Raw genomic sequence first — 25,955 nt, forward strand, 5'->3', positions numbered from 1 at the left:
TGTATCACTTAAAAATTTATTCAGTAGAGTAAGTACTTCTGCCTCTGTATAAAACTCATGCTGGTTCCACGACTTTTCTAATGACTTGTAAGAAAAAAAGGGCCTATAGGCAGAGTTTCAAAAGGGCAATTAGAATACCTAGTCCCATGTTTAGTCAAAACTTTTAACTACATTTGAAGTTACAGCTGCTCTTTCTCTCCCTAACACTGGCTTGCTACCTAAGAGGGAAAATTGACTTCCATCATCCTTGCTCACCTCTCTCATTTCCTAGCAGCTGTTTCTGACTTTCCAAGACTGGAGACACAGCGAGAAGAGGGTAGGGGAGCAGGAAAGCTGTTATTTGACTGGTACTATCCTAAGTTCCATAGTTCTTACTCATGGCATATACTACCCTGATTCTCTTCCGAAGCACTTTTCTACACATTCGAGTTTCCCATTGATTTCTCACCGAGAGTGTCCTTGACCCAGGTAAATCCATCTCTAGTCTAGTTGGTCACTTTCCTGTGTCCACAAACCCTGGGAAGTCTACCTCCAGTTTCTGTCACTTGGGTCACATTGACCCTTCCAGAAGCCCCTACTGAATGGAATTCAGCTCCTTCATGCACGTACAGTCATCTAGCCCTTTGGAAACACTCAAGCCCCGCTCCCTGACATGGGGTGATCCCAACACAGACACTGCCTCAAATCACCCACCAGTAGTTAAGATAGCCCTTCTCTCAGTCTTATAAGATTTACCCAGTGGGGAGCCAGACAGAAAGCCACTGTCATTGGGTCACAGAAACTCTGAGTAGTCCACTGACATGCCTGTTTCTGGGCTTGAGGCAAAGTCAGGCCTAATTCACCCTTCCCATGGTGAGGACAGGGGATACTCACAAGGAAGAACTTAACAAAGAAATTCTCTTCAGAAATACTCTCTAATCTCCAAAACCCAACTGTTTTCATCCCTAATGTGAATGTATATTTAAGAGACAGAAAAATAGTTTTTAGTATTTTCACTGAAAACTTGAATCATGGTTTGGCCCCTTGCTATGGTATCTGTCACTCAATTGTCTTTGGGTTTCAGCTAAAACACTCAATTTAGTATTCAGTTATTCAGATTGTGGTTGGCAGAATTGCCTGCATCCTTAAAGAACCACACCAGGAAGCCAGGTGTTTCAAACAACACTCCCCATGAGACCTGAACACAGGTTCACAACTGAATTAACCTCACAGAAGGACTCCTCTTCCTTTGTGGGGTTTTATTCAAAGAACTAACTCTGTCTGGTCTTTTCACTCTCTTTGGTCTCACTAATCCTGATTTTGAAGTGTTTGGATTTTAGAGTCAAGGGATGATACTTGTGTCATTCAAATCAACCAACTCAGAGTATGTGTTCTAACTACAATGCAGTAAGATTAGAACTCATAAGAAAAGATTACCTTACCCGAAAAGACCCATGAATTTGGAACTATAAAAGATAGTTCTAAATAAGCCATGGAACAAAGAAGTCACCAAAGTATAGAACATTTATAATTGAATTCTAGAAAAACTCCATATCAAAATTTGTGAGATATACCTAAAGAGGTACTTAGAGGAAAATGTGTAGTCTTAAATGCATATTTTTAAAAAAGGAGAGAGAAAGAAAAATAGAATTAGGATGCCAACAAAGTAGGCATCCACCACAAGAAGACAGGAGAAGAAACCAGTAAAATCAAAGATTAGAAGGACAGAAATAAGAAATAATAAAATAGTAATAAATAAAAGATGAAATTGACAACAACAACAACAACAACAAAAATAGAAGGATCTGGGACACCTGGGTGGTTCAGCTGATTAAGTGATTTCGGCTCAGGTCATGATCTCAGGGTTGTGAGATCAAGCGTGCCTGGCTCCGTGCTGGGCATGAAGCCCGCTTGGGATTCTCTCTCTTCCTCTCCCTCTGCCTCTCCCCCACTTCCACACCTTCCTGAATGTGTTCTCATACACTCTCTCTCTCTTTCTCTCTCTCTCCCTCTCTAAAAAGAAAAAAGGAAGGAAGGAAGGAGGAAAAAAAAGAAGGATGGAAGGAAGGAAGGGAAAAGACAAATCTCTGGGAAAACTGATCAAGGAACTAAACATAAAAAAGAAAGCATACAAACATAATTCTAGAAATTCTTTGGGGGAAAAAAACACAGATTCAGTAAATGTTTACAAATCAAAAGGAAATGCTATAGAAAACTTTTTGCTAGTCAGTCGAAAACTTAGAGGACATAAAAAAAATAAATTGCCAAAATTGTCTAAAGAGGAAAGAGAATATTGAAATAGAACCATAGTCAATCAAAGCATCAAGCCCTGACAGTTCTAAAATTAAATTTGATCAAATTTTCTTTTTCTACAGATGTTATTTGTATATTTTACAGAGAGAGAGAAAAAAAACAAGCAGGGGGAGCAGCAGGCAGAGGGAGAGGGAGAAGCAGGCTCCCCACTGGGCAAGGAGCCTGATGCTGGGCTCCATCCCAGGGCTTTGGGATCATTACCTGAACCCAAAGTTGATGCTTCAGTGACTGAGCCACCCAGGTGCCCTTGATCAAACTTTCAAGAAGCAGATAACTCCGACCTTATCAAAATGTCCCAAAGCACAAAAAAGGATGAAGGTTCTCAACTCATTTAACAAAGCTTATATAACCTTGATACAAAACACGACAAGGAGATAATCAAGGAGGAAAAATTGTAGGTTAATCCCTCTTTTGAACAAAGACTTAAAAAGAGTAAATAAATTATTGGCAAAGTGAATAAAGAAAAATATGAAAAACTTAGGTGATGACCAAGTAGTTCATTCCAGTACACAAGGATGTTCTAACAGTCAAAAATCCTTGAACTGCATCACAAAATAAGTTATCCAAATGGCCAATAAGTATATAAAAATGTGTTTAATATTCATTTAATAATTGTGTTTAATGTGTAATGTGTAAATGTGTTTAATAACTTCAACAAATTAAAATCACAATGAGCTACCACTTCATACTCACCAAAACATCTAAAATTAAAGACTAACAATACCACATGTTGACAAGGATGTGAAGCAACTGGAATTCTGATATGTTGCTGATAAAAGTAAAAAATGGTAAAACTACTTTGAAGGCCTATGTGGTATTTTCTTATAAAATTAAATATATTTCATAGTCCAGAATTATGTCTCATGTCACAATTACAAATTAACATAATTTATTCTAAAATAACTAATCTAAATATTAATTTTCTAATATACCATAGTTTAGAGAACACATTTGCAATATAAATAACCAACAGAAAAAATATTATTAGGATAGGTTAAAAAATAATATGTAAAGAAAAATATGACAATAATCTAATAGAAATAGATGAAAAGTCAATTCTATAAAAGGAAAATTCAAATGGCCAAAAACATATGCACTGTTAGGAAAATGTACATTAAAACCACCAATTTCAGGGACACCTGGGTGGCTAAGTGGGTTAAGCCTCTGTCTTTACCTCAGGTCATGATCTCAGTGTCCTGGGATTGAGCCCCACATTAGGACCTCTGCTCCATGGGGAGCCTGCTTCCCCCTCTTTCTCTGCCTGCCTCTCTGTCTACTTGTGATCTCTGTCTGCCAAATAAATAAACAAAATCTTTAAAAACAAACAAACCACACACTTCACCAAATAATCAATTTGTCAGTTGCACAAATGGTAACAGACTATTCCACGTAGAAGAAACAGCACGTGCAAAAGCATCTAACACGATGAGAACATATTTATACCTCCATTTACGTTTCTGTCTAAAGAGGGAAGCAAAAATTTTACATGCGAGTAAACATCAAATCTAGACAAAGAAATATCTTTCTCCACATTCTCTGGGACAAAGCCACATGGAAGTCTAGTGGCTCAGCTAAAGAGGCTCCCCAATCACAGGCATGTGTAGGACTCTGGAAGTCTGTCCCATGGGTCGTGTCTATCTGTTCCTATGTTAGCAAAGTGTTCCGAACCATTCATCCACTTGTCCTGGAGGATGAAAGGACTCCAGGAGTTGTGCCTGAATCAGACATAAGCCGCACATGGGATTACTTCTTGCCTTCCTCTTGCAAAGGTTGCCCTTTCTTGGCCTAGTTCCAGGAACACCTGACCTTCAGAGGATCCTTGTGCCATGTCCTGCATGCTGACCTTCTCCAGCATTAGCAGTATATTAAGCTAAAGCTGTGTTACCTCAGAAGTCCAAAACACAGACAAAAACGACTTGTGAAGAAAGTAGAAAACATCCAAAGGAAAGTAAAATTTTACTACCCCAATTTTGGTTGGCAAACCAAAAAAAGAAGTCTTTCATTATCTTCTTATTCATCATTATATTATGGTCTCTATTTATTTGGTAATGGCAGATTTTCTAAACATCACTGAAATTTTGCTAGTTAACAAAAGCACAGGAATCATGGAAATGGAAATGTTTTAGCCCGAGAAATGAAGATTTAGGGCCATGTGTGATTTTTGGCGTCACTTGCATATAGTGAGATAAGAACAAAAACATCAGAGACCTAAATAAAATCCTGCGGTGGAAGGAAGGAAAGCAGGTTCAGGTCTGCATGGCCATGGGGAGGGAAGGAACATTCAGCTCCAGCCCCACAGGCAGCAACTGGCTCCTTTGCCTGGGGAGCCCAGCCCTGGGTGAAGCTGACTGTGTGAATGGAAAGAACAGTTATAATGTGGATTAACACAAAAACTCACCCACCCAACTAATTATATCTTGCTTGAAAGTTAAGAGTCATAAGGTCAGGGGCAAAACTGAGATGCACCCATCAGTGGGACTCTCTCTCTCGCTCTTATTTTAGAAGTAAATAGCAACAGCAGGGGAAATATAAAAGGCATAGGTTTTGAAGGCCAAGTTGAAGAGCAGAAAGAAAATGAGGTAAGGCAGCTGTTGCAAGCGGGCTCATTAAGGTAATGTGTTTATGAAGTATAAAAGAAGCTGGAGGATTTTCAATCCAGGACCCTCCACGCAGAAGGCCTCGTGGGGGAGTTGAGTACATCTGGGGGGGCTCCTGAGGAACGCTGAGAGTGACCATTTGGTCCTTGAGAGCCCACCACTTCACCAAACCAGAATCAGCCCAGATGAACCACATGAAGCAAGGCCGTGTTCCTCAGACTTTTCCCATCATCATCCCCCTATGCAGCCATTTTAGGTATTTTTCCCTAATTGCTTCCCCCATTAGATTTTAATACCACAGATAGGCTGTTTATCTGTTTATGTAATACATAACTCTACTGTAGACATACAAAAAGTTAGATTTTTTCTTTCTTTTTTTTTTTTTTTGTTTCCCAACCACCAATTTTTTAAAGATTTATTCATTTATTTGACAGACAGAGATCACAAGTAGGCAGAGAGGTAGGCAGAGAGAGAGGAAGGGAATCTCCCTGCTGAGCACAGAGACCGATGCAGGGCTTGATCCATGAACTGAGCTGAAGGCAGAGGCTTAACCCACTGAGCCACCCAGGCACCCCCCCAATCACCAATTTTTATCCCCTTTAAAGTGACATCATGCTCTTAGAAAATATATGGTGTAGCCCTACCTGACTCTTTTCCTCCTTCATGCCTTGGATAGAATTTTCTTATAACCACAATCAACAGATTAAATTAAATTATATTTTTATAGAAGAAGCTCAATAAGAAAATTAGCCAGAAACAGATTTATTATCCTGATCTAATCATTGCAATGCTTAAAGACACTCACATGCATGTAGTAGCAGGTAACCAAACTGCAGAAATGCAGGTGAAATGGGGAATTAATCATTTCTAAAGAAGTTTTGTGATTATCACAAAAATCTCACATATAGCTATCTCACCCCTCCTTGAAGATCACTCTTAGAATCTATATTCCACACAGCCCTACCAAGCAAGATTTGGTCATACTTTCTGACCACAGTTAGGAGTGTGGAATAAAAATAAGTTTTGCTTTTATAAAATTTTCCAAATTTAAATCATAATATAAAATGTAATATAATTTTGGGAGACCATGTTTTCTCAAAATCCTGGTATAGCATTCCTAGTGGTGGGGCAGGGTACCCTTTGAAAATTGCTCTTCTGGAAAAATTGACTCATGTAATGAAGGCAAACATCTCAGAGTAAGCCTGAAATCAACTGGTTCAAGTCAACCACACAACCAATTGGTTCCCAAAGGATCCACTTGCTTGATGCAACTTTACCTATCCAAATTGGGTCTGCATTATAATAGTTGTAATAATGGTTACCATCATTCCAGTAACAGAGAAGTTAAATGCTACTGTTGTCCCCATTTTCCAGCTATAGAAAATGAGTCTTAGGGTACCTTGTACCTTGTCCAAGTCCACAGGGCTAGAGTGACTGAGCTGCAGTTCAAATCTAGCTCCGCCTAACTACAAACTTCCACCTTTAATCACAGCAGTCTCTGCCTTTGTGTGGACAAAGCCTTGGTAGATCAAAGTGTTAAATATTTCTGCTAAAATATAAGCTGTGCCACTCAACCTTGTGGATTTTTGAAAAATCTGGACAACAGCTCCATCCTTCTAAAATCAAGCAGGTTGGAAAGGCTACTGGGAAGATTCGTTTTCAAATTTGAGACCCACTCCAAGAGGGTGTGTTCAGAGTTCAGCAGACAATGAAAAATCATCCCTTGCTCTACCCACTAACAATTGGTGCACGCAACTCCGGCTCTCTATCAACCTCCCGGCTCCAGCCAGCTAAAAGTACTCTCTACTTTGCATGCGACTGCACAGAGGCAATTTATTTTCTCATTGGAAATGGTGAAGCTGAGAGAGCAGAGCCGTGTCACACATGGGGGAGCCACCACTATAGGGAACAGAAGCTCCTTCCAGCTTGGCTTAGCTGCCATCTTTTAGGCTGCCGTGATAGCAGCAAGAATGGTGCATACCCAATCCCTGTCTCAAGCAGGATTGAGAGTGTCTCAAATCCCTGCCTTCTTAGAGAGAATAATGGCAAGGGTTCGTGTGGGAGAAAGGGAGGGGAACCTCTCCCTTGAAACTCTAACTATTGGGCTCCTTAAAGATGGATTAGCATTTCAGAGATTTATTCAGTTTCTTGGGTAGAGAAGCTGACTCACAGATACTATAAGTTTGGGTGTGATAGCTTAAAGCTAAATCTGTGTCCTTAAGCAGAATCTCAAACCAATAATTTCAAGAAGGCATAATGGAGGGCTGTGATAACCCCCAAACCCTATAAATAATGAAGTCACACCCCTCTTATCCAAGAGTCAAACATCAAACACCCTCAGCCATCCAGAGTGTCTGAAAATACCCAAGTATCCCCAGCAGTCACTTTGCACAGACAGAAATTAAAAGCCAGAGAGAGCTTGAGAAGAAAGATCACAGAAAGAATGACGACTGTTGAGTCTGCAATGAAAGGTGCTCCTTCCTAGGTAAACCAAGTGCCATTAAGAGCAAAAAGAAGGAATGGGAAAGAAAATGAGAATACACAAAACCGAAATCGTAGAAACATACTAAGGACAGCACTGCCCAATAGAAGTATGTGAGCCACAAATGCAAGCCCCATGTATAATTTTAAATGTCTTAGAACCCACGCTAACAATAAAAAGAAACAAGTAAAATTCATTTTAGTGCCTTCTTTTACTGAGCCCAATATAGCCAAGGTATCATTCCAACCTATAATCGGTATTTTTAAATTATAGATTTTATATTCCTTTTCTCAATACTAAAAACTTCCAAATCCAGTATGTATTTTACACTCACAGGACAGCCCACTTTGGACTAGCCACACTGGAAGCACTCAGAGGTAGCAAGCATCTGATACACTGGTAGAAAATTCCTAGCCATATGCTCAAGGGAATCACAAAGAGTGATACAAGGACATTTTGTTGCAGCATTGCATGTAAGTAATAAAAAATTGTAAAAATCTAAATGTCCATCAAAAGGTGACTAGACTGTCTAATTTTACTATATTAAATAATGAACTGAGAAGGAGTCATTAAAATAAACAAATTGAACCTAAATATATCAACATGACATTGCTTCAAAACGTAATAGTGAATGACAAAAGCAGTCTGCAGAATCACGTATATAGCATACCTTTAGGTAAAGTTTTAGAAATACCTTCACATCATTCATTTCCACCGGTCTCTTGTTGAGCAGCTCCGGTTCCTGTCATCGCTGCCCCTCCGCCGCTGCCGCCCCCGCAAGGCTTTGCCATCGCCAAAGCCACCTGCAGCGACTTGTCGCACCCGATTCTCTCCACTTTGTTCCCCACCAACCGCAACCATTGACGCCATGTCAGGTTATTTGAGTGACCGAGACCGCGGCCGGGATCGAGGGTTTGGTGCACCTCGGTTTGGGGGAAGTAGGGCAGGGCCCCTGTCTGGAAAGAAATTTGGAAACCCTGGGGAGAAGCTAGTTAAAAAGAAGTGGAATCTCGATGAGCTGCCCAAATTTGAGAAGAATTTTTATCAAGAACACCCTGATTTGGCTAGGCGCACAGCACAAGAGGTGGAGACATACAGAAGGAGTAAGGAAATTACGGTTAGAGGTCACAACTGCCCAAAGCCAGTTCTGAATTTTTATGAAGCAAACTTCCCTGCAAATGTCATGGATGTAATTGCAAGACAGAATTTTACTGAACCCACTGCTATTCAGGCTCAGGGATGGCCCGTTGCTCTAAGTGGATTGGATATGGTTGGAGTAGCACAGACTGGATCTGGGAAAACATTGTCTTATTTGCTGCCTGCTATCGTCCACATCAATCATCAGCCATTCCTAGAGAGAGGTGATGGGCCTATTTGTTTGGTGCTGGCACCAACTCGGGAACTGGCCCAACAGGTACAGCAAGTAGCTGCTGAATACTGTAGAGCGTGTCGATTGAAGTCCACTTGCATCTATGGTGGTGCTCCCAAGGGACCACAGATTCGTGATTTGGAGAGAGGTGTGGAAATTTGTATTGCAACACCTGGAAGACTGATTGACTTCTTAGAGTGTGGGAAAACCAATCTGAGAAGAACTACCTACCTTGTTCTTGATGAAGCAGATAGAATGCTTGATATGGGCTTTGAACCCCAAATAAGGAAGATTGTGGATCAAATAAGACCTGATAGGCAAACCCTAATGTGGAGTGCAACTTGGCCAAAAGAAGTAAGACAGCTTGCTGAAGATTTTCTGAAGGACTACATTCATATAAACATTGGGGCACTAGAACTGAGTGCAAACCACAACATTCTTCAGATTGTGGATGTATGTCATGATGTAGAAAAGGATGAAAAACTTATTCGTCTAATGGAAGAGATCATGAGTGAGAAGGAGAATAAAACCATTGTTTTTGTTGAAACCAAAAGAAGATGTGATGAGCTTACTAGAAAAATGAGGAGAGATGGGTGGCCCGCCATGGGTATCCATGGTGACAAGAGTCAACAGGAGCGTGACTGGGTTCTAAATGAATTCAAACATGGAAAAGCTCCTATTCTGATTGCTACAGATGTGGCCTCCAGAGGGCTAGATGTGGAAGATGTGAAATTTGTCATCAATTATGACTACCCTAACTCCTCAGAGGATTATATTCATCGAATTGGAAGAACTGCTCGCAGTACCAAAACAGGCACAGCATACACTTTCTTTACACCTAATAACATAAAGCAAGTGAGCGACCTTATCTCTGTGCTTCGTGAAGCTAATCAAGCAATTAATCCCAAGTTGCTTCAGTTGGTCGAAGACAGAGGTTCAGGTCGTTCCAGGGGTAGAGGAGGCATGAAAGATGACCGTCGGGACAGATACTCTGCGGGCAAAAGGGGTGGATTTAATACTTTTAGAGACAGGGAAAATTATGACAGAGGTTACTCTAGTCTGCTTAAGAGAGATTTTGGGGCAAAAACTCAGAATGGTGTTTACAGTGCTGCAAATTACACCAATGGGAGCTTTGGAAGTAATTTTGTGTCTGCTGGTATACAGACCAGTTTTAGGACTGGTAATCCAACAGGGACTTACCAGAATGGTTATGATAGCACTCAGCAATATGGAAGTAACGTTCCAAATATGCACAATGGTATGAACCAACAGGCATATGCATATCCTGCTACTGCAGCTGCGCCTATGATTGGTTATCCAATGCCAACAGGATATTCTCAATAAGACTTTAGAAGTATATGTAAATGTCTGTTTTTCATAATTGCTCTTTATATTGTGTGTTATCAGACAAGATAGTTATTTAAGAAACATGGGAAATGCAGAAATGACTGCAGTGCAGCAGTAATTATGGTGCACTTTTTCGCTATTTAAGTTGGATATTTCTCTACATTCCTGAAACAATTTTTAGGTTTTTTTGTACTAGAAAATGCAGGCAGTGTTTTCACAAAAGTAAATGTACAGTGATTTGAAATACAATAAATGAAGGCAATGCATGGCCTTCCAATAAAAAATATTTGAAGACTGAAAAAAAAAAAAAAAAAAAAAAAAAAAAAAAAAAAAAAAAAAGAAATACCTTCACATAATGGGTATTAAGGAGGGCACTGGTTATCCTGAGCCCGGGGTGTATGTAAATATGTAATATATGTAAATAATCTATGTATGTATGTAATGTAAGTAATGTTATGTATATAAATAACGAATCACTGCGTTCTCCCTCAGAAACCAATATTGCACTGTATGTTAACTACCTAAAATTTAAGTCAAAAACATGTTCATTGAAAATTATTTTAAAAAATAAAAAATAATTAACCTTACACTTTTAATTTAAAAAAAGAAATACCCCACAAAAGCAATATATTACTTTTTGAAAGAAACATATATTATACAGTGAAAATATAATATCAGAAGAAATATGCACCAGACTTTAAGAAAGTAGTTAGTTCTGGGAAAGGAGAAAAGAAGGAAGGAGGGAGAGAAAGGAAAGGGTTTGAAGATAGCTACAGAGTCCTCCATTGAATGTGTAATGTTTTATGTATTTAAAAAATAATCTGGCACAAACATAACAAAATGTTAAAATGCTAAATCACAGTGGTGGGTACAAAAATGCTCATGAAGTTAATTTCAGTTATTTTCTGTAGGTTTCATATATTTTGTGAAAGAAGGGGAGAGGATGGGGGGGAAGGAGAAGACACGTGATCACAACACCAACAAAAAAGAGACAAAATAGTTTTAACGACCCAGCACAGGATTCAGGGTCACATTCTACCTGCTTCCTGCAGACAGTAAGACCCATTTGACCTTCACTAATGATGCCAAGTATTTGTTGCACTCGAGCCAAGTGCAAATGAAGCTGTACATTCAGAGATGTTCATGAACCTAGTGAAAAAAGAAAATGCTGCAGAAAAGCATTTTCTTCAAAAGAATCTATGATAAAAGACTTACACAGAACTTTCAGCACATAAAAGGGTTAACTTGACCCTCAGCCCTCTGAGACTCAGACTGAGCAGATCCCCTATTTGGCAACAGTCTCCAACTGATGAGTTAGGTTTTCACACAGCCCACACAGCCACCCCCGGGCTTTATCACACAGTGCTGCATCTCCTCATTTGTAACTTTGCACTTGGCACATCTACTCCTCATTTGTAACTTTGCACTTGGCACAATAGAGATCTATAGTCTCTCTCGCCTCTCTCCTTTTTTCTCTCTCTCTCTACCCCCTTCTCTGTCTCTCCCTCTCTCTCTCCCCATTTAATTCTGCCTCCTTTTCTCCCTGCTGAGTATGTTTGACTCTCAGTCCAGTGAGGGTTCTGTGGATTTGGTGTCCTCCACAAACCTAAAAAGTTCATTGTCCTTCATCTCTTTCTGGTCATCTGCTACAGATGCATCAAAATACTGACCCCACGAGGTCCCCACTTTGAGCACTTCTGTATCCATGAGGTCCCCATTTATCCCTAACCTTATTTATTATCTCTGTACCTGGTTCTTCTCTTCGATAAAAACGGCTTCCTCAGTTCCATGGAAACAGCATTCAGCATTAAACAATATCAGAGTTTTATTGTTTAGTGGGCTCTTCTTAAGCTAATGCAATTACCACACCACACAACTTTTTCTGACAACCTCACAAAAAAGGAAAAGGGGAGGAAAAATACACACACACAAACACACACATATACATACATACATACATACAGTGAGGCACAAGCTTTCACTCTAGAAACCAGTCTCCCAATCTGACAAATTAGTTTACACTCTTTGGTGAATCTATTTCAAGTTTTCTGGATATCCAAGGAAGACCAGCCAGCATAAGGTTTTCAGGGTCTTTTAGACTTTCTAAGGGATGGTTATTTATAAGCTGAATTCCTCTGCTTTCACTGGGAGATGTGGCATCAGAGAAAGAGCTCTATTTCCTTAAAGGAGCAATTCTTACTTTATACTCCGGGTTTTAAAAAAATTTTTTCAAGACAAATTCTTGTGTTATTTAATAAACATTCCAAATAGCCTGTCATGGAATCACAGAATTCTTTGAAATTCATTTCTTTAATGAAGTTAGCATTTTGGCTGTTCATAAATATAAACCACTAAGAAAGGAGAGGTAAAACATTTCATTTTTCACCATCCAAACATGCATTTTTAAATGATTCGAATAAGTCTTAAAATCCTATGATTCTATGAAAGCTTTCAACTCAGGGGCATTGCTCATACATGTTAGCATATACATTGCTCAAACATGTTAGAAATAAAAGCAGAGAAACTCTAGATGTGCTTCACTAATTCGAAAGACAAAAAACAAGTATGACCATTTAAGTGGCTCCTGGACAATCTGAATATATTGAAACAATTTCATCTTTCCCTGAGAAGCAACCCAGGATGAGACTGCAGGAAGAAATGCCCTGTTCCTCTCAGCCCTTCCTGACCTACCAACTGGAGGGCTTATCTTCACATAGAGCCTGGAGCAAGACAGACATTGTCTTCAAAGAGAAGAAGCCTATTCACCCACAAATGCTTTCAGGATCTGGAGGCAAAACACAAATTATACTCTGGGGGAAAAACAATTAAGTCCCTTTCTAAAATCTTTTAAAGCAGACTCTGGCTGAATAGTGGGTAGATTTTGTTTTGTTCTCTGTTTCACACTTTGCTACCAACACCATAAATGAATCTGTAACCCTCTGTCAGTGAGTTTCTCTTTTCTTCCTCTCCCTGCCCTCTTCAGATCCATCTCCTTCCCTTTTATGCCCTATTTTCAGATCATGTTCTGTTGAATTCATTCCTCCAGAAAAATAACAACATACTTTTGTCTTTGGCGCCCTCTTATGGTCACTTTATTATTATAACAGCACGTCGCCCCGTTTTAGGGAAGCCTAAATTCCCAACAAGGAATTTTGCCATTTTAAGGCTGAAAAGCCATAAACAAATTCACTTTAATCTGTTTGTACAGAATGCCAATAAACCATTCATACAACTAGTCAAGGACAAAACCTCAAGTCCAAATAGGCCCAAGGGATACTCCTTCCATCTTAGGAAATGCTCCTTTTCCTCTGCTGTGCAAAGGATATAAGAAGTCCATGTTGTTTGTTCTTAGCCAAGTCACATAGCCTAATCCTAGCATCACACTTCCATATTTTTCACTCATTCCTGTCTCAGACATTTTCTTCCACAGGTCCAAAGTCTTTTCATTCACAGCAGTGATTCTCATCCCAGTGAAATAAATCCTGTGTGATGTGTGAGTATGCTCATGTCTCTAAGCCAATCCTAGCATCTGGAGCACACTTCCCTTCCCAAACTTTCCCCAGGTGCTGCTTATCCACCCAGCAGACTCCCACACACTTTTCAAGTTGCAGCTGATAAGCCATCTCTGACCTCCCAGGATGGGGTTGGCTGCACCTTATCTCATGGTTGCTTCATAATTCATAAATACCTCCTTAATGGTTATTAACCATTTTGGGGCACATTTCCCCAAGTGAGTTCTACAGAACTTACCTCCAATTCTGTGAAATGTTCCATGAGAAAAGGGCTCTGTGAACAAATACATTTTGGGCAATGGAACATACTATGTACCCTTCTTGAATAGTATGCACAGAATTATACTTTGGGACACATTGCTTTTTTGTCACACTGGCATGCTGGACTCATCTCTGAGGCGCCATATGTGACCCACCTCTGCATCCTGAGGGCAGAACTGGAAAAACTGCTGGGAGTCTTTATTCATTTGCTGTTGCCTGTCCTTGGTAGAAGGCCAGCAGTCTATGGGACACTCCTCCCTTCACAGAGAGCTCAGAGAACCCTGCTAAGTCAGAATCATGAGTCAGCACTAAGGCTACCTCATGCTTCTAAGTGGCCTGTAGCTGATTTCTTGCCAAACACCTGAGCTCCTGGCACCCTGTCCTCCAGCCCACTGCTGTCTACCCAGGCATCAAAAACTTGTTCAGCTCTGGGCCTTTGATACACAATTCCCTGATTCTTCTGTTTGCCTGGGTGGAGACTCCTAGGAGCCTTGACCTATAGGTATGTGCAAACTCCAGTGACTCCCTCTGCCTGGTCACTGTCCCACCATCTCTGTCCTATCTCCCTCTGCAAGCCTCGGCCACTCACCCCCTGTAGAAAACACTCTCTTTCAGGAGGACAAAATGGTACTTTAGTCAGTTTTGTCTTCCTGTATCTCCAGAATCTTCCCACTTCCTCTGACCCTACCAATTCATATTCCCCCCTGGATGACTGCAAGCTGGTTGCTTGCTTCCACTCTTTCTTCTACCCATTTAAAGTATTCTTTTTAAAAGGCAAATCCAGGGGAGAAAGGCAAGATGGTGGAGGAGTAGGAGACTGAAACGATATCAGATCCCAGTTCAGCTAGTTATCAAACCATTCTGAACACCTACAAACTCAACAAGAGATTGAAGAGAAGAAGAGCAGCAATTCTAGGAACAGAAAATTGACCATTTTCTGAAAGGTAGACATGCAGAGAAGTGACTCCAAAGCAACAGGAAGCTAGAACGCGAGGGAAGGGGCCAGTTCCTGGCAAGTGGCGGAGCAGCAGAGCACAAAATCAGAACTTTTAGAAGTCTGCTTCACTGAATAACATTGCTCCAGAGGCTAAGCAGAGGTGGAGCCCTCCCAGGGACAGTGTGGTCTCAGGTCCCACGGGGTTACAGAAAGATCAGAGGTCTCTGAGTGTGGCAGAACTACCAGATACCAGAACAGGGAAGCCAGCTGCAGAGACAGAACTGAGGAGGAGTTCTCAGCTCAGGGTTACCTTAAACCATGATCCAAGGCACAGTCAGACCACTGCTTTTCGAGCAGGGACCCCACAAGTGGGGATCCAGGGAGACTCACCTTCCTCCTATAGGAGGAGCAGTATGGCTGGAATCTGCTGGGTTTGGAGACTCAAAACAAGGCTGTGTGTCAGAGATAGAAACACTCAGTCACAGGCCAGGTGAGCTCGGAGTGCAGCTGGAAACCAGGAAGACAGGAGGGATTGAGTGCTTTTCTCTGAGGGCGCACTGAGGACTGGGGCCCCAAGTACTCAGCTTCTCCAGGCCAGAGATTGGGAGGCCACCATTTTCATTCCTATCTTCCAAAGCTCTACGGAAAGCATTCAGGGAACAAAAGTTCCAAGAGTGAACCTGAGCCGATTACTTAGCCCAGTCCCTGGCAAGGGTGTTGCAATTCCACCTCAGGCAAAGACATTTGAGAATCACTGCAACAGGCCTCTCCCACAGAAGATCAGTAAGAACATCCAGCCAAGACCAATCTGACTGATCAAGAACAGCTGAACTCCAGAGCTAGCGGAAAGCAACATATAGAATTCATGACTTTTTCCCCATGATTCTTTTTTTTTTTTTAAAGATTTTATTTATTTATCAGAGAGAGAGAGGGAGCGAGCACAGGCAGACAGAATGGCAGGCAGAGGCAGAGGGAGAAGCAGGCTCCCTGCCGAGCAAGGAGCCCGATGTGGGACTCGATCCCAGGACGCTGGGATCATGACCTGAGCCGAAGGCAGCTGCTCAACCAACTGAGCCACCCAGGCGTCTCCCCCATGATTCTTTAGTCTTGAAAAGTTAAATTTTTAAATTTTTTTTTATTATTATTTTTAATTTTATTTTTATTCTATTATTTTAACTTTTCCTCTTTCCTCTTTTAGCATTTTTTAACTAGTTTTATATTAATAATAACTTTCTAAAAAAAATCTTTAAACCTTCATTGTTATAGTCATATTTTATCTCTTCATTGTATTTAACCTTATTTTTTGTATACATATAGGTCTTTTTTTTTTTTTCTAAAAAATTTTGGGATACAATTTCTTCTAATACATCAAAATATACCCTCTTTATTCCCCATAATTTGGTCTTCTTTATCACTAGTTCTCTCTTCTACCTCATTTATCCTAGCAGTAAGAGCCCTAATCTAGCACATGGCTTTGTTCTAGTCTCCAGCCTGAGCACATTCCATCCTTTTTTTTTCTTTTTTTTCTTTTTTTTTCTTTTTTTTCTTTTTTTTCTTTTTTTTTCTTTTTCCAACAACTCATTTTATCAATTCTTTTTTAGAATTTTTTTAAAGTTTTCATCTTTACAGTCATATTCCATCCCTTCATCGTGTTTATTCTTATTTTTGTGTATATATAAGTTTTTCTCTCTTTAAATTTTTGGGAGGTAATTTCTTCTAAGAGATCGAAGTACAACCAAAACCAGGTAGGTGGGTGGCCCTGTTCTATTCACTAGTCATTCATACATATATATATATATATATGTATGTAGATACATATATATATATATATATGATTTTATTTATTTATTTGACAGACAGAGATCACAAGTAGGCAGAGAGAGAGCAGGAAGCAGGCTCCCCATGGAGCAGGGAGCCTGATGTGAGGCTCACTCCCAGGACCCTGGAGACCATGACCTGAGCCAAAGGCAGAGGCTTTAACCCACTGAGCCACCCAGGTGAGATATATATATATATCCCTTTCTTCTCCCACCAGTTTTGGATCTCTTCTGATTTGGTTAGTGTACATATTTCTGGGGTCTTTGCCACGCTTTTAGTATCTTATTCTCTCATTAATATATTCTTATCTGGATAAAATGAAAAGGTGGAAAACTCACCATGAAAAAAAAAGAGGAGGCAGTACTGACAGCTAGGGACCTAATCAATACAGACACTAGTAATATGTCAGAACTAGAGTTCAGAAAGATTCTCAAGGAGCTAGCTGGGCTCGAAAAAGGTCTGGAAGATATTAGAGAAAGCTGTCTGGAGAAATAAAAGCCCTTTCTGGAGAAATAAAAGAACTAAAATCTAAACAAGTTGAAATAAAAAAAGCTACTAATGAGGCGCAATCAAAAATGGAGGCTCTTAGGGGTGCCTGGGTGGCTCAGTGGGTTAAAGCCTCTGCCTTTGGCTCAGGTCATGATCCCAGAGTCCTGGGATTGAGCCCTGCATCGGTCTCTCTGATTGGCAGGGAGCCTGCTTCCTCCTCTCTCTCCCTGCCTGCCTCTCTGCCTACTTGTGATCTCTGTCTGTCAAATAAATAAATAAATAAATCTTTTTTAAAAAAATGGAGGCTCTTACTGCTAGGATAAATGAGGTAGAAGAGAGAACTAGTGATAAAGAAGACCAAATTATGGGGAATAAAGAAGCTTAGCAAAAGAGAGACAAACAACATTAAGGGAGAATTCGAGAGATAAGTGATACCATAAGATGAAACAATATTAGAATAATTGGGATTTCAGAAGAAGAAGAAAGTGAGAGAGGGGCAGAAGGTATATTGGTGGGTATTATAGTAGAGAATTTCCCTAATATGACAAAGGGAACAAACATCAAAATCCATGAGGCACAGAGAACCCCCCCCTCAAAATCAATAAAAATAGGTCCACACCCCATCATCTAATACGAAATCTTATAAGTCTTAGTGACAAAGAGAAAATCCTGAAAGCAGCTCAGGACAAGAAGTCTGTAACATACAATGGTAGAAATATTAGATTGACAGCGGACTTATCCACAGAGACCTGGCAGGCCAGAAAGAACTGGCATGATATATTCAGAGCACTAAATGAGAAAAATATGCAGCCAAGAATACTATATCCAGCTAGGTTATCATTGAAAATAGAAGGATAGATGAAAAGCTTCCAGGACAAACAAAAACTAAAAAAATTTTCAAACACCAAACCAGCCCTACAGGAAATATTGAAGGGGGTCCTCTAAGCAAAGAGAGAGCCTAAAAGTAGTAGACCAGAAAGGAACAGAGACAATATACAGTAACAGTCACATTACAAGAAATACAGTGGCACTAAATTCATATCTTTCAATAGTTACCTTAAATGTAAATGGGCTAAATGCCCCAATCAAAAGACACAGGGTATCAGAATGGATTAAAAAAAAAAAAACATCAATATGCTGTCTACAAGAAACTCATTTTAGACCCAAAGACACCTCCAGATTTACAGTGAGGGGGTGGAAAACAATTTACCATGCTAATGGACATCAAAAGAAAACTGGGGTAACAATCCTTATATCAGATAAATTAGAATTTAAGCCAAAGACTATAATAAGAGATGATGAAGGGCACTACATCATACTTAAAGGGTCTGTCCAACAAGATGATCTAACAATTTTAAATAGCTATGGCCCTAACATGGGAGCAGCCAGCTATATAAACCAATTAATAACAAAATCAAAGAAACACGTCAACAATAATACAATAATAGTAGGGGACTTTAACAAAATGGACAGATCATCTAAGCAAAAGATCAAGAAGGAAATAAAGACCTTAAAAGACAACACTGGACCAGATGGACATCACAGATATATTCAGAACATTCTATCCGAAAGCAACAGAATACACATTCTCCTCTAGTACACATGAAACATTCTCCAGAATAGATCACATCCTGGGTCACAAATCAAGTCTCAACTGGTATCAAAAGATTGGGATCATTCCCTGCATATTTTCAGACCACAATGCTCTGAAGCTAGAACTCAATCCAAGAGGAAATTTGGAAAGAACACAAATACATGGAGGACAAAGAGCATCCTACTAAAGAATGAATGGGTCAACCAGCAAAGTAAAGAATTTTAAAAATTCATGGAAACAAATGAAAATGAAAACACAACTGCTCAAAATCTTCCCAAAGAGGGAAGTACACAGCAATACAAGCCTTTCCCAAGAAACAAGAAAGGTCTCAAGAACACAACCTAACCCTACACCTAAAGGAGCTGGAGAAAGAACAACAAAGAAAGCCTAAACCCAGCAGGAGAAGAGGAAAAAAAAAGATCAGAGCACAGATCAATGAAATAGAAACCAAAAGAACAGTAGAACAGATCTATGAAACTAGGAGCTAGTTCTTTGAAAGAATTAAAATAAGATTGATAAACCCCTGGCCAGACTTATCAAAAAGAAAGGAGAAATCACCCAAATAAATAAAATCATGAATAAAAGGGAGGAGATCACAACCAACACCAAAGAAATACAAACAATTATAAAAACATATTATGAGCAACTATACACCAGCAAATTTGACAATCTGGAAGAAATGGATGTACTCCTAAAAATGTATAAGTTACCAAAACTGAACCAAGAAGAAATAGAAAACCTGAACAGACCCATAACCAGTAAGGAGGTTGAAGCAGTCATCAAAAATCTCCCAACAAACAAGAGCCCAGGGTCAGATGGCTTCCTTGGGGAATTCTACCAAACATTTAAAGAAGAATTAATACCTGTTCTCCTAAAACTGTTCCAAAAGTAGAAATGGAAGGAAATTTTCTGAACTCATTTTACGAGGCCAGCATTACCTTGATCCCAAAACCAAACAAAGACCGCATCAAAAAGGAGAATTACAGACCAATATCCTTGATGAACACAGATGCAAAAATTCTCACCAAAATACTAGCCAATAGGCTCCAACAGTACATTAAAAGGATTATTCACCACAACCAAGTGGGATTTATTCCTGGGCTGTGAGGTTGGTTTAACATCCACAAATCAATCAATGTGATAAATACATTAATAAAAAGAACAAGAACCATAAGATACTCTCAATAGATGCTGAAAAGCATTTGACAAAGTACAGCATCCCTTATTGGTCAAAACTCTTCTTCACAGTGTAGGGATAGAGGATACATACCTCAATATCATCAAAGTCATCTATGAAAAACCCACAGGGAATATTATCCTCAATGGGGAAAACCTGAGAGCTTTTCCCCTAAGGTCAGGAACATGGCAAGGATGTTGCTATTCAACATAGTACTAGAAGTCCTAGACTCAGCAATCAGACAACAAAAATCAGACAAGAAGAAGAAATAAAAGGCATCTGAATTGGCAAAGAAGTCAAACTCTCACTTTTTGCAGATGATAGGATACTTTATGTGGAATACCCAAAAGACTCCACTCCAAAACTGCTAGAACTCATACAGGTATTCAGTAAAGTGTCAGGATATAAAATCAATGCACAGAAATCAGTTGCATTTCTATACACCAACAATAAGACAGAAGAAAGAGAAATTAAGGAGTCAATCCTATTTACAATTACACCCAAAACCATAAGATACCTAGGAATAAACCTAACCAAAAAGGCAAAGAATCTATACTCAGAAAACTATAAAGTACTCATGAAAGAAATTGAGAAAGACACAAATGAAAAAATGTTCCATACTCATGGATTGAAAGAACAAACATTGTGAAATGTCTATTCTACCTAAATATACACTTAACACAATCCCTATCAAAATACCATCAATGTTTTTCAAATAAATGGAACAAATAAATCTAAAATTTATGTGGAACCAGAATAGCCAGCGGAACATTGAAAAAGAAAGCCAAAGTTGGCAGCATCACAATTCCAGACTTCAAGCTTGATTACAAAGCTGTCATCATCAAGACAGTATGGTACTGGCACAAAAATAGACACATAGATCAATGGGACAGAATAGAGAGCCCAGAAATAGGCCCTCAACTCTATGGTCAACTAATCTTCAACAAAGCAGGAAAAAATGTCTAATGGAGAAAAGACAGTCTCTACAACAAATAGTGTTGGGAAAATTGGAGAGCCACATGCAGAAGAATGAAACTAGACCATTTCCTTATACTATACACAAAAATAGACTCAAAATGGATGAAAGACCTCAATGTGAGACAGGAATCCATCCAAATCGTTGAGGGAAACACCGGCAGCAACCTCTTCGACCTCAGCCACAGCAACTTCTTCCTAGAAATATGGCCAAAAGCAAAGGAAGCAAGGGCAAAAATGAACTGTTGGGACTTCATCAAGATCAAAAGCTTTTGCACAGCAATGGAAACAGTTAACAAAACCAAAAGACAACTAACAGAATGGAGAAGATATTTGCAAATGACATATCAGATAAAGGGCGAGTATCCAAAATCTATAAAGAACTTATCAAACTCAACACCCAAGGAACAAATAATCCAATTAAGAAATGGGCAGAAGACCAGAATAGACATTTCTGCAAAGAAGACATCTAAATGGCCAACACATAAAAAAGTGTTTAATATCACTCGGCATCAGGGTCAAATCAAAACCACAATGAGATACCACCTCACACCAGTCAGACTTGCAAAATTAATGTCAGGAAATGACAGATGTTGGTGAGGATGCAGAGAAAGGGGAACCCTCCTAAACTGTTGGTGGGAATGCAAGCTTGTGCAGCCATTCTGAAAAACAGTATGGAGGTTCCTCAAAAAGTTGAAAATAGAGCTAAGCTCAACCCAGCAATCACACTACTGGGTATTTACCCTAAAGATACAAGTGTAGTGATCCGAAAGGGTACATGCACATAAATGTTTATAGCTGCAATGTCCACAATAGCCAAACTATGGAAAGACCCTAGATGTCCATCGACAGATGAATGGATAAAGAAGATGTGGTATATATATACAATGGAATACTTAGCAATCATCAAAAAACAAAACCTTGCCATTTGCAACAATGTGGATGGAACTAAAGGGTATTATGCTAAGCGAAATAAGTCAATCAGTGAAAGAATTATCATATAATCTCTCTGATACAGGAATTTGAGAGGCAGGAAGGGGGTTGTGGGGATATGGAGGGAATAAATGAAACAAGATGGGACTGAGGAGGGAGACAAACCATAAGAGACTCTTAATCCCAGGAAATAAACTGAAAGTTGCTGGAGAGTGGGAGGGGAGGGACAGAGTAACTGGTTTATGGACATTAGGGTGGGTATATGCTACTATGAGCACTGTGAATTGTGTAAGACTGATGATTCACAGACCTGTATCCCTGAAGCAAATAATACATTATATGTCAATCAAAAAAAATTTTTTTAATTATTTTTAGCAAAGATTTTATTTATTTAATTGAGAGAGAGTGAGAAAGAGAGTAGGATTGGGGGAGGGGTAAAGGGAGAGGGAAAAGCAGACTCCCCACTGAGCAGGAAGCTGGACATGGGACTCCATCCTGCTACTCTGGGATCATGACCTGAGCCGAAGACAGACACTTAACGGACTGAGCCACCCAGATCCCCCAAAGTTCTGGCTATCTTATATTCAGCATGGTGGCTATAGTTGACAATGCTGTATTATATACTTGAAGGTTGCTAAAAGAGAAGATTTTCAATGTTCTCACTACAAAATAAAAAATTATAATTATTTAAGTTAATGGGTGCTTTAACTAAACTTATTGCAGCAATAATTTTGCAATGTATATATGTATTAAATCATCACATGGTACATATTGTACCTTAAACTTGCAGAATGTTATATGTCAATCACATCTCAATAAAGCTGGGAAAAAAGAATAAATACATTAAAAAAAATTTTACCATTTCAGCCACTTTTTAAAATTTTTATTTGAATTCTAGTTAGTTAACATACAGTGTAGTATTGACTTCAGAAATAGAATTCAGTGATACATCACTTAAATACAACCCCAATGCTCATCATAACAAGTGTCCTCCTTAATACCCATCCCCAATCTTACCCTCCCCCACCCACCTCCCTCCATTAACACTGTTCATTCTCTACCTTTAAGAGTATATGGTCGGGACCTTCTCTGGCACCTGGGTGGCTTAGTTGGTTAAGCGACCGCTTTCAGCTCAGATCATGATCCCAGAGTCCTAGGATCAAGTCCCATGTCAGCCGCCCTGCTCAGTGGGTAGCCTACTTCTCCCTCTCCTCCCTGTTCCTGCCCTCTCTATCTCCATTTCTTTCTCTCCAATAATTAAATAAAATATTTCAAAAAAAAAAAAAAGAGTATATGGTCGGGGGATGGGGGCGCCTGGGTGGCTCAGTGGGTTAAGCCTCTGCCTTCGCCTCAGGCCATGATCTCAGGGTCCTGGGATTGAGCCCCACATTGGACTTTCTGCTCAGCAGAGAACCTGCTTCCTCCTCTCTCTCTGCCTGCCTCTCTGCCTACTTGTGATCTCTCTGTGTCAAATAAATAAATAGAATCTTTTTTATTTTTTTAAAGAGTATATTATGGGGTGCCTGGGTGACTCAATCAGTAGAACATCCAACGGTTGGCTTTGGCTGGCGTCATGACCTCAGGGCTGTGAGATTGAGCCCCACATCAGGCTTTGCCTTCAACAGTCTGTTTCTCTCTCACCCTCACCCCTCTGCCCTTCCACCTCCTTGCACTCTCTCTCTCTGTCTCTTTCTCAAATAAATAAATATTTATTTATTTTTTAAGATAAAAAATGGTTTGTTTATGGTTTGTTTCCCTCTCTTTCTCTTTTCTCCCCTTCCCATATATTCATCTGTTTTGTTTCTTAAATTCCACACATGAGTGAAATCATACAGTATTTGTCTTTCTCTGATTGAATTATTTCACTTAGCATAATTCACTCTATCCACATCATTGCAAAGGGCAAGAATTCATTCTTTTTGATGGCTGAGTAATATTCCATTACACAAACATGCACCATATTTATCCATTCTTCAGTTAATGGACAGTAGACATTTGGCTCTTTCCATAGTTTGGCTATTGTTGATAATGCTACTACAAACATTGGTGTGCATATCCCTCTTCAAATCTGTATTTTTGTACCCTCTGGGTAAATACCTAGTAGTACAATTGCTATGTCATGGGGTAGTTCTATTTTTAACTTTTTGAGGAACTTCCACACAGTTTTCCAGAGTGACTATATCAATTTGCATTCCCACCAACAAAGCAAGAGGATTCCCTTTCTCCACATCCTCACCAACACCTGTTGTTTCTTGTGTTAATTTTAGCCATTTTGACAGGTGTGAAGTGGTATCTCATTCATGGTTTTGATTTACATTTTCCTGATGATGAGTGATGTTGAGGATCTTTTCATATGTCTGTTAGCTGTCTGGATATCTTCTTTGGAAAAGTGTCTATTCATGTCTTCTACCCATTTCTAAACTGGGTTATTTTTGGATGTTGAGTTTGCTAAGTTCTTTGTAGATTTTGGATACTGACCTTCTAACAGATATGTTGTTTGCAAATATCTTCTCCCATTCCATAAGCTGCCTTTTAGTTTTTTTATTGTTTCCTTCACTGTGTAGAAGCTTTTTATCTTGATGAAGTACCAAAAATTCATTTTTGCTTTTGTTTCCCTTGCCTGTGGTGATGTGTCTAGTAAGAAGTTGTTATGGCCAGGATCAAAGAGGTTGCTGCCTGTGTTCTCCTCTAGGATTTTGATGGCCTCCTGTCTCACATTTAGGTCTTTCAGCCATTTTGAATTTTTTTGGTGTGTGTAAGCAAATGGTTCAGTTTCATTCTTCTGCATGTTGCTGTCCAGCTTTCCCAACACCATTTGTTAAAGAGACTGTCTTTTTTTCCATTGGATATTCTTTCCTGCTTTGTCAAAGATCAGTTGACCATATAGTTGTGGGTCCACTTCTGGGTATTCTATTCTGTTCCTCTGATTTATGTGTCATTGTGCTTGTACCGTACTGTCTTGATGACTACAGCATTGTCATATAGCTTGAAGTCTGAAATCATGATGCCTCTAGATTTGCTTTGCTTTTTTAAGATTTCTTTGGCTACCCAGGGTCTTCTGCAGTTCTGTACAAATTTTAGGATTATTTGTTCTAGCTCTGTGAAAAATGCTGCTAGTATTTTGATAAGGATTTTGATAAAGATTGCATTTTGATAATGATTTTGATAAGGATTTTGATTTTGATAAGGATTGCATTAAATGTGTAGATTGCTTTGGGAAGTATAGACATTTAAACAGCATTTCTTCTTCCAGTCCATGAGCGTGGACTATTTTTTCATTTCTTTGTGTCCTTTTCAATCTCTTTCTGAAGTGTTCTATAGTTTTCAGAGTATACTTCTTTTACAACTCTTTGGTTAGGTTTATTCTTAGGTTTTCGGTGTAATTGCAAATGAGATCAATCCCTTCATTTCTTTTTCTGCTGCTTCATTACTGATGCATAGAAATGTAACAGATTTCTAGACATTTATTTTATATGCTGCAACTTTGCTGAATTCATATATTAGTTCTAGCAATTTTTTGGTGGAGTCTTTTGAATTTTCTACATAGAGTATCACGGCATCTGCAAATTGTGAAAATTTGATTTCTTCCTTGCTGATTTGGATGCTCTTTATTTCTTTATTTCTTTTTGTTGTCTGATTGCTGAGGCTAAGACTTCCAGTACTACATTAAATAGTTATGGTGACATAAGAGACTCTTAATCTCACAAAAAAAACTGAGGGTTGCTGGGGGTAGGGGGGTAGGGGTTATGGACATTGGGGAGGGTATGTGCTATGGTGAGTGCTGTGAATTGTGTAAACCTGGTGATTCACAGACCTGTACCCCTGGGGGCTAATAATACATTATATGTTTATTTAAACATTAAAAAATTTTTTTAAAAATACTAAAAAATAGTTATGGTGAGAATGGACAGCCATATCTTATTCCTGATCATAGAGGAAAAGCTGTTTTTCCTCATTGAGGATGACATTAGCTGTGGGACTTTCTTATATGGTCTTTATGATGTTGAGGTATGTTCCCTCTACCCCTACTTTGTTGAGGGCTTTTATCAAGAATGGATGCTATATTTTGTCAAGTGCCTTTTTTGCCTCTATTGAGAGAATGATATGGTTCTTATCCTTTCTTTTATTAATGTGGTGTATCACAATGATTGATTTGTGAATATTAACCACCC

The 25,955-nt window shown here is 39.3% G+C and overlaps 1 protein-coding gene across 1 annotated transcript; it reads left to right on the forward strand.

Moving 5' to 3' along the window:
• The first annotated feature begins 8,071 nt into the window (after window positions 1-8,071).
• On the forward strand, window positions 8,072-10,373 carry LOC101690589 (probable ATP-dependent RNA helicase DDX5). The gene has a single exon (XM_004762440.3). It carries the CDS (start codon window positions 8,240-8,242, stop codon window positions 10,082-10,084), a length of 1,845 nt encoding a protein of 614 aa, XP_004762497.1. The 5' UTR covers window positions 8,072-8,239; the 3' UTR covers window positions 10,085-10,373.
• Window positions 10,374-25,955: the final 15,582 nt, after the last annotated feature.

This window comes from Mustela putorius, unplaced genomic scaffold (genome assembly GCF_011764305.1).
Source record: "Mustela putorius furo isolate JIRA1106 unplaced genomic scaffold, ASM1176430v1.1 tig00003834_pilon_pilon_pilon, whole genome shotgun sequence".
Classification (NCBI taxonomy): Eukaryota; Metazoa; Chordata; class Mammalia; order Carnivora; family Mustelidae; genus Mustela; species Mustela putorius.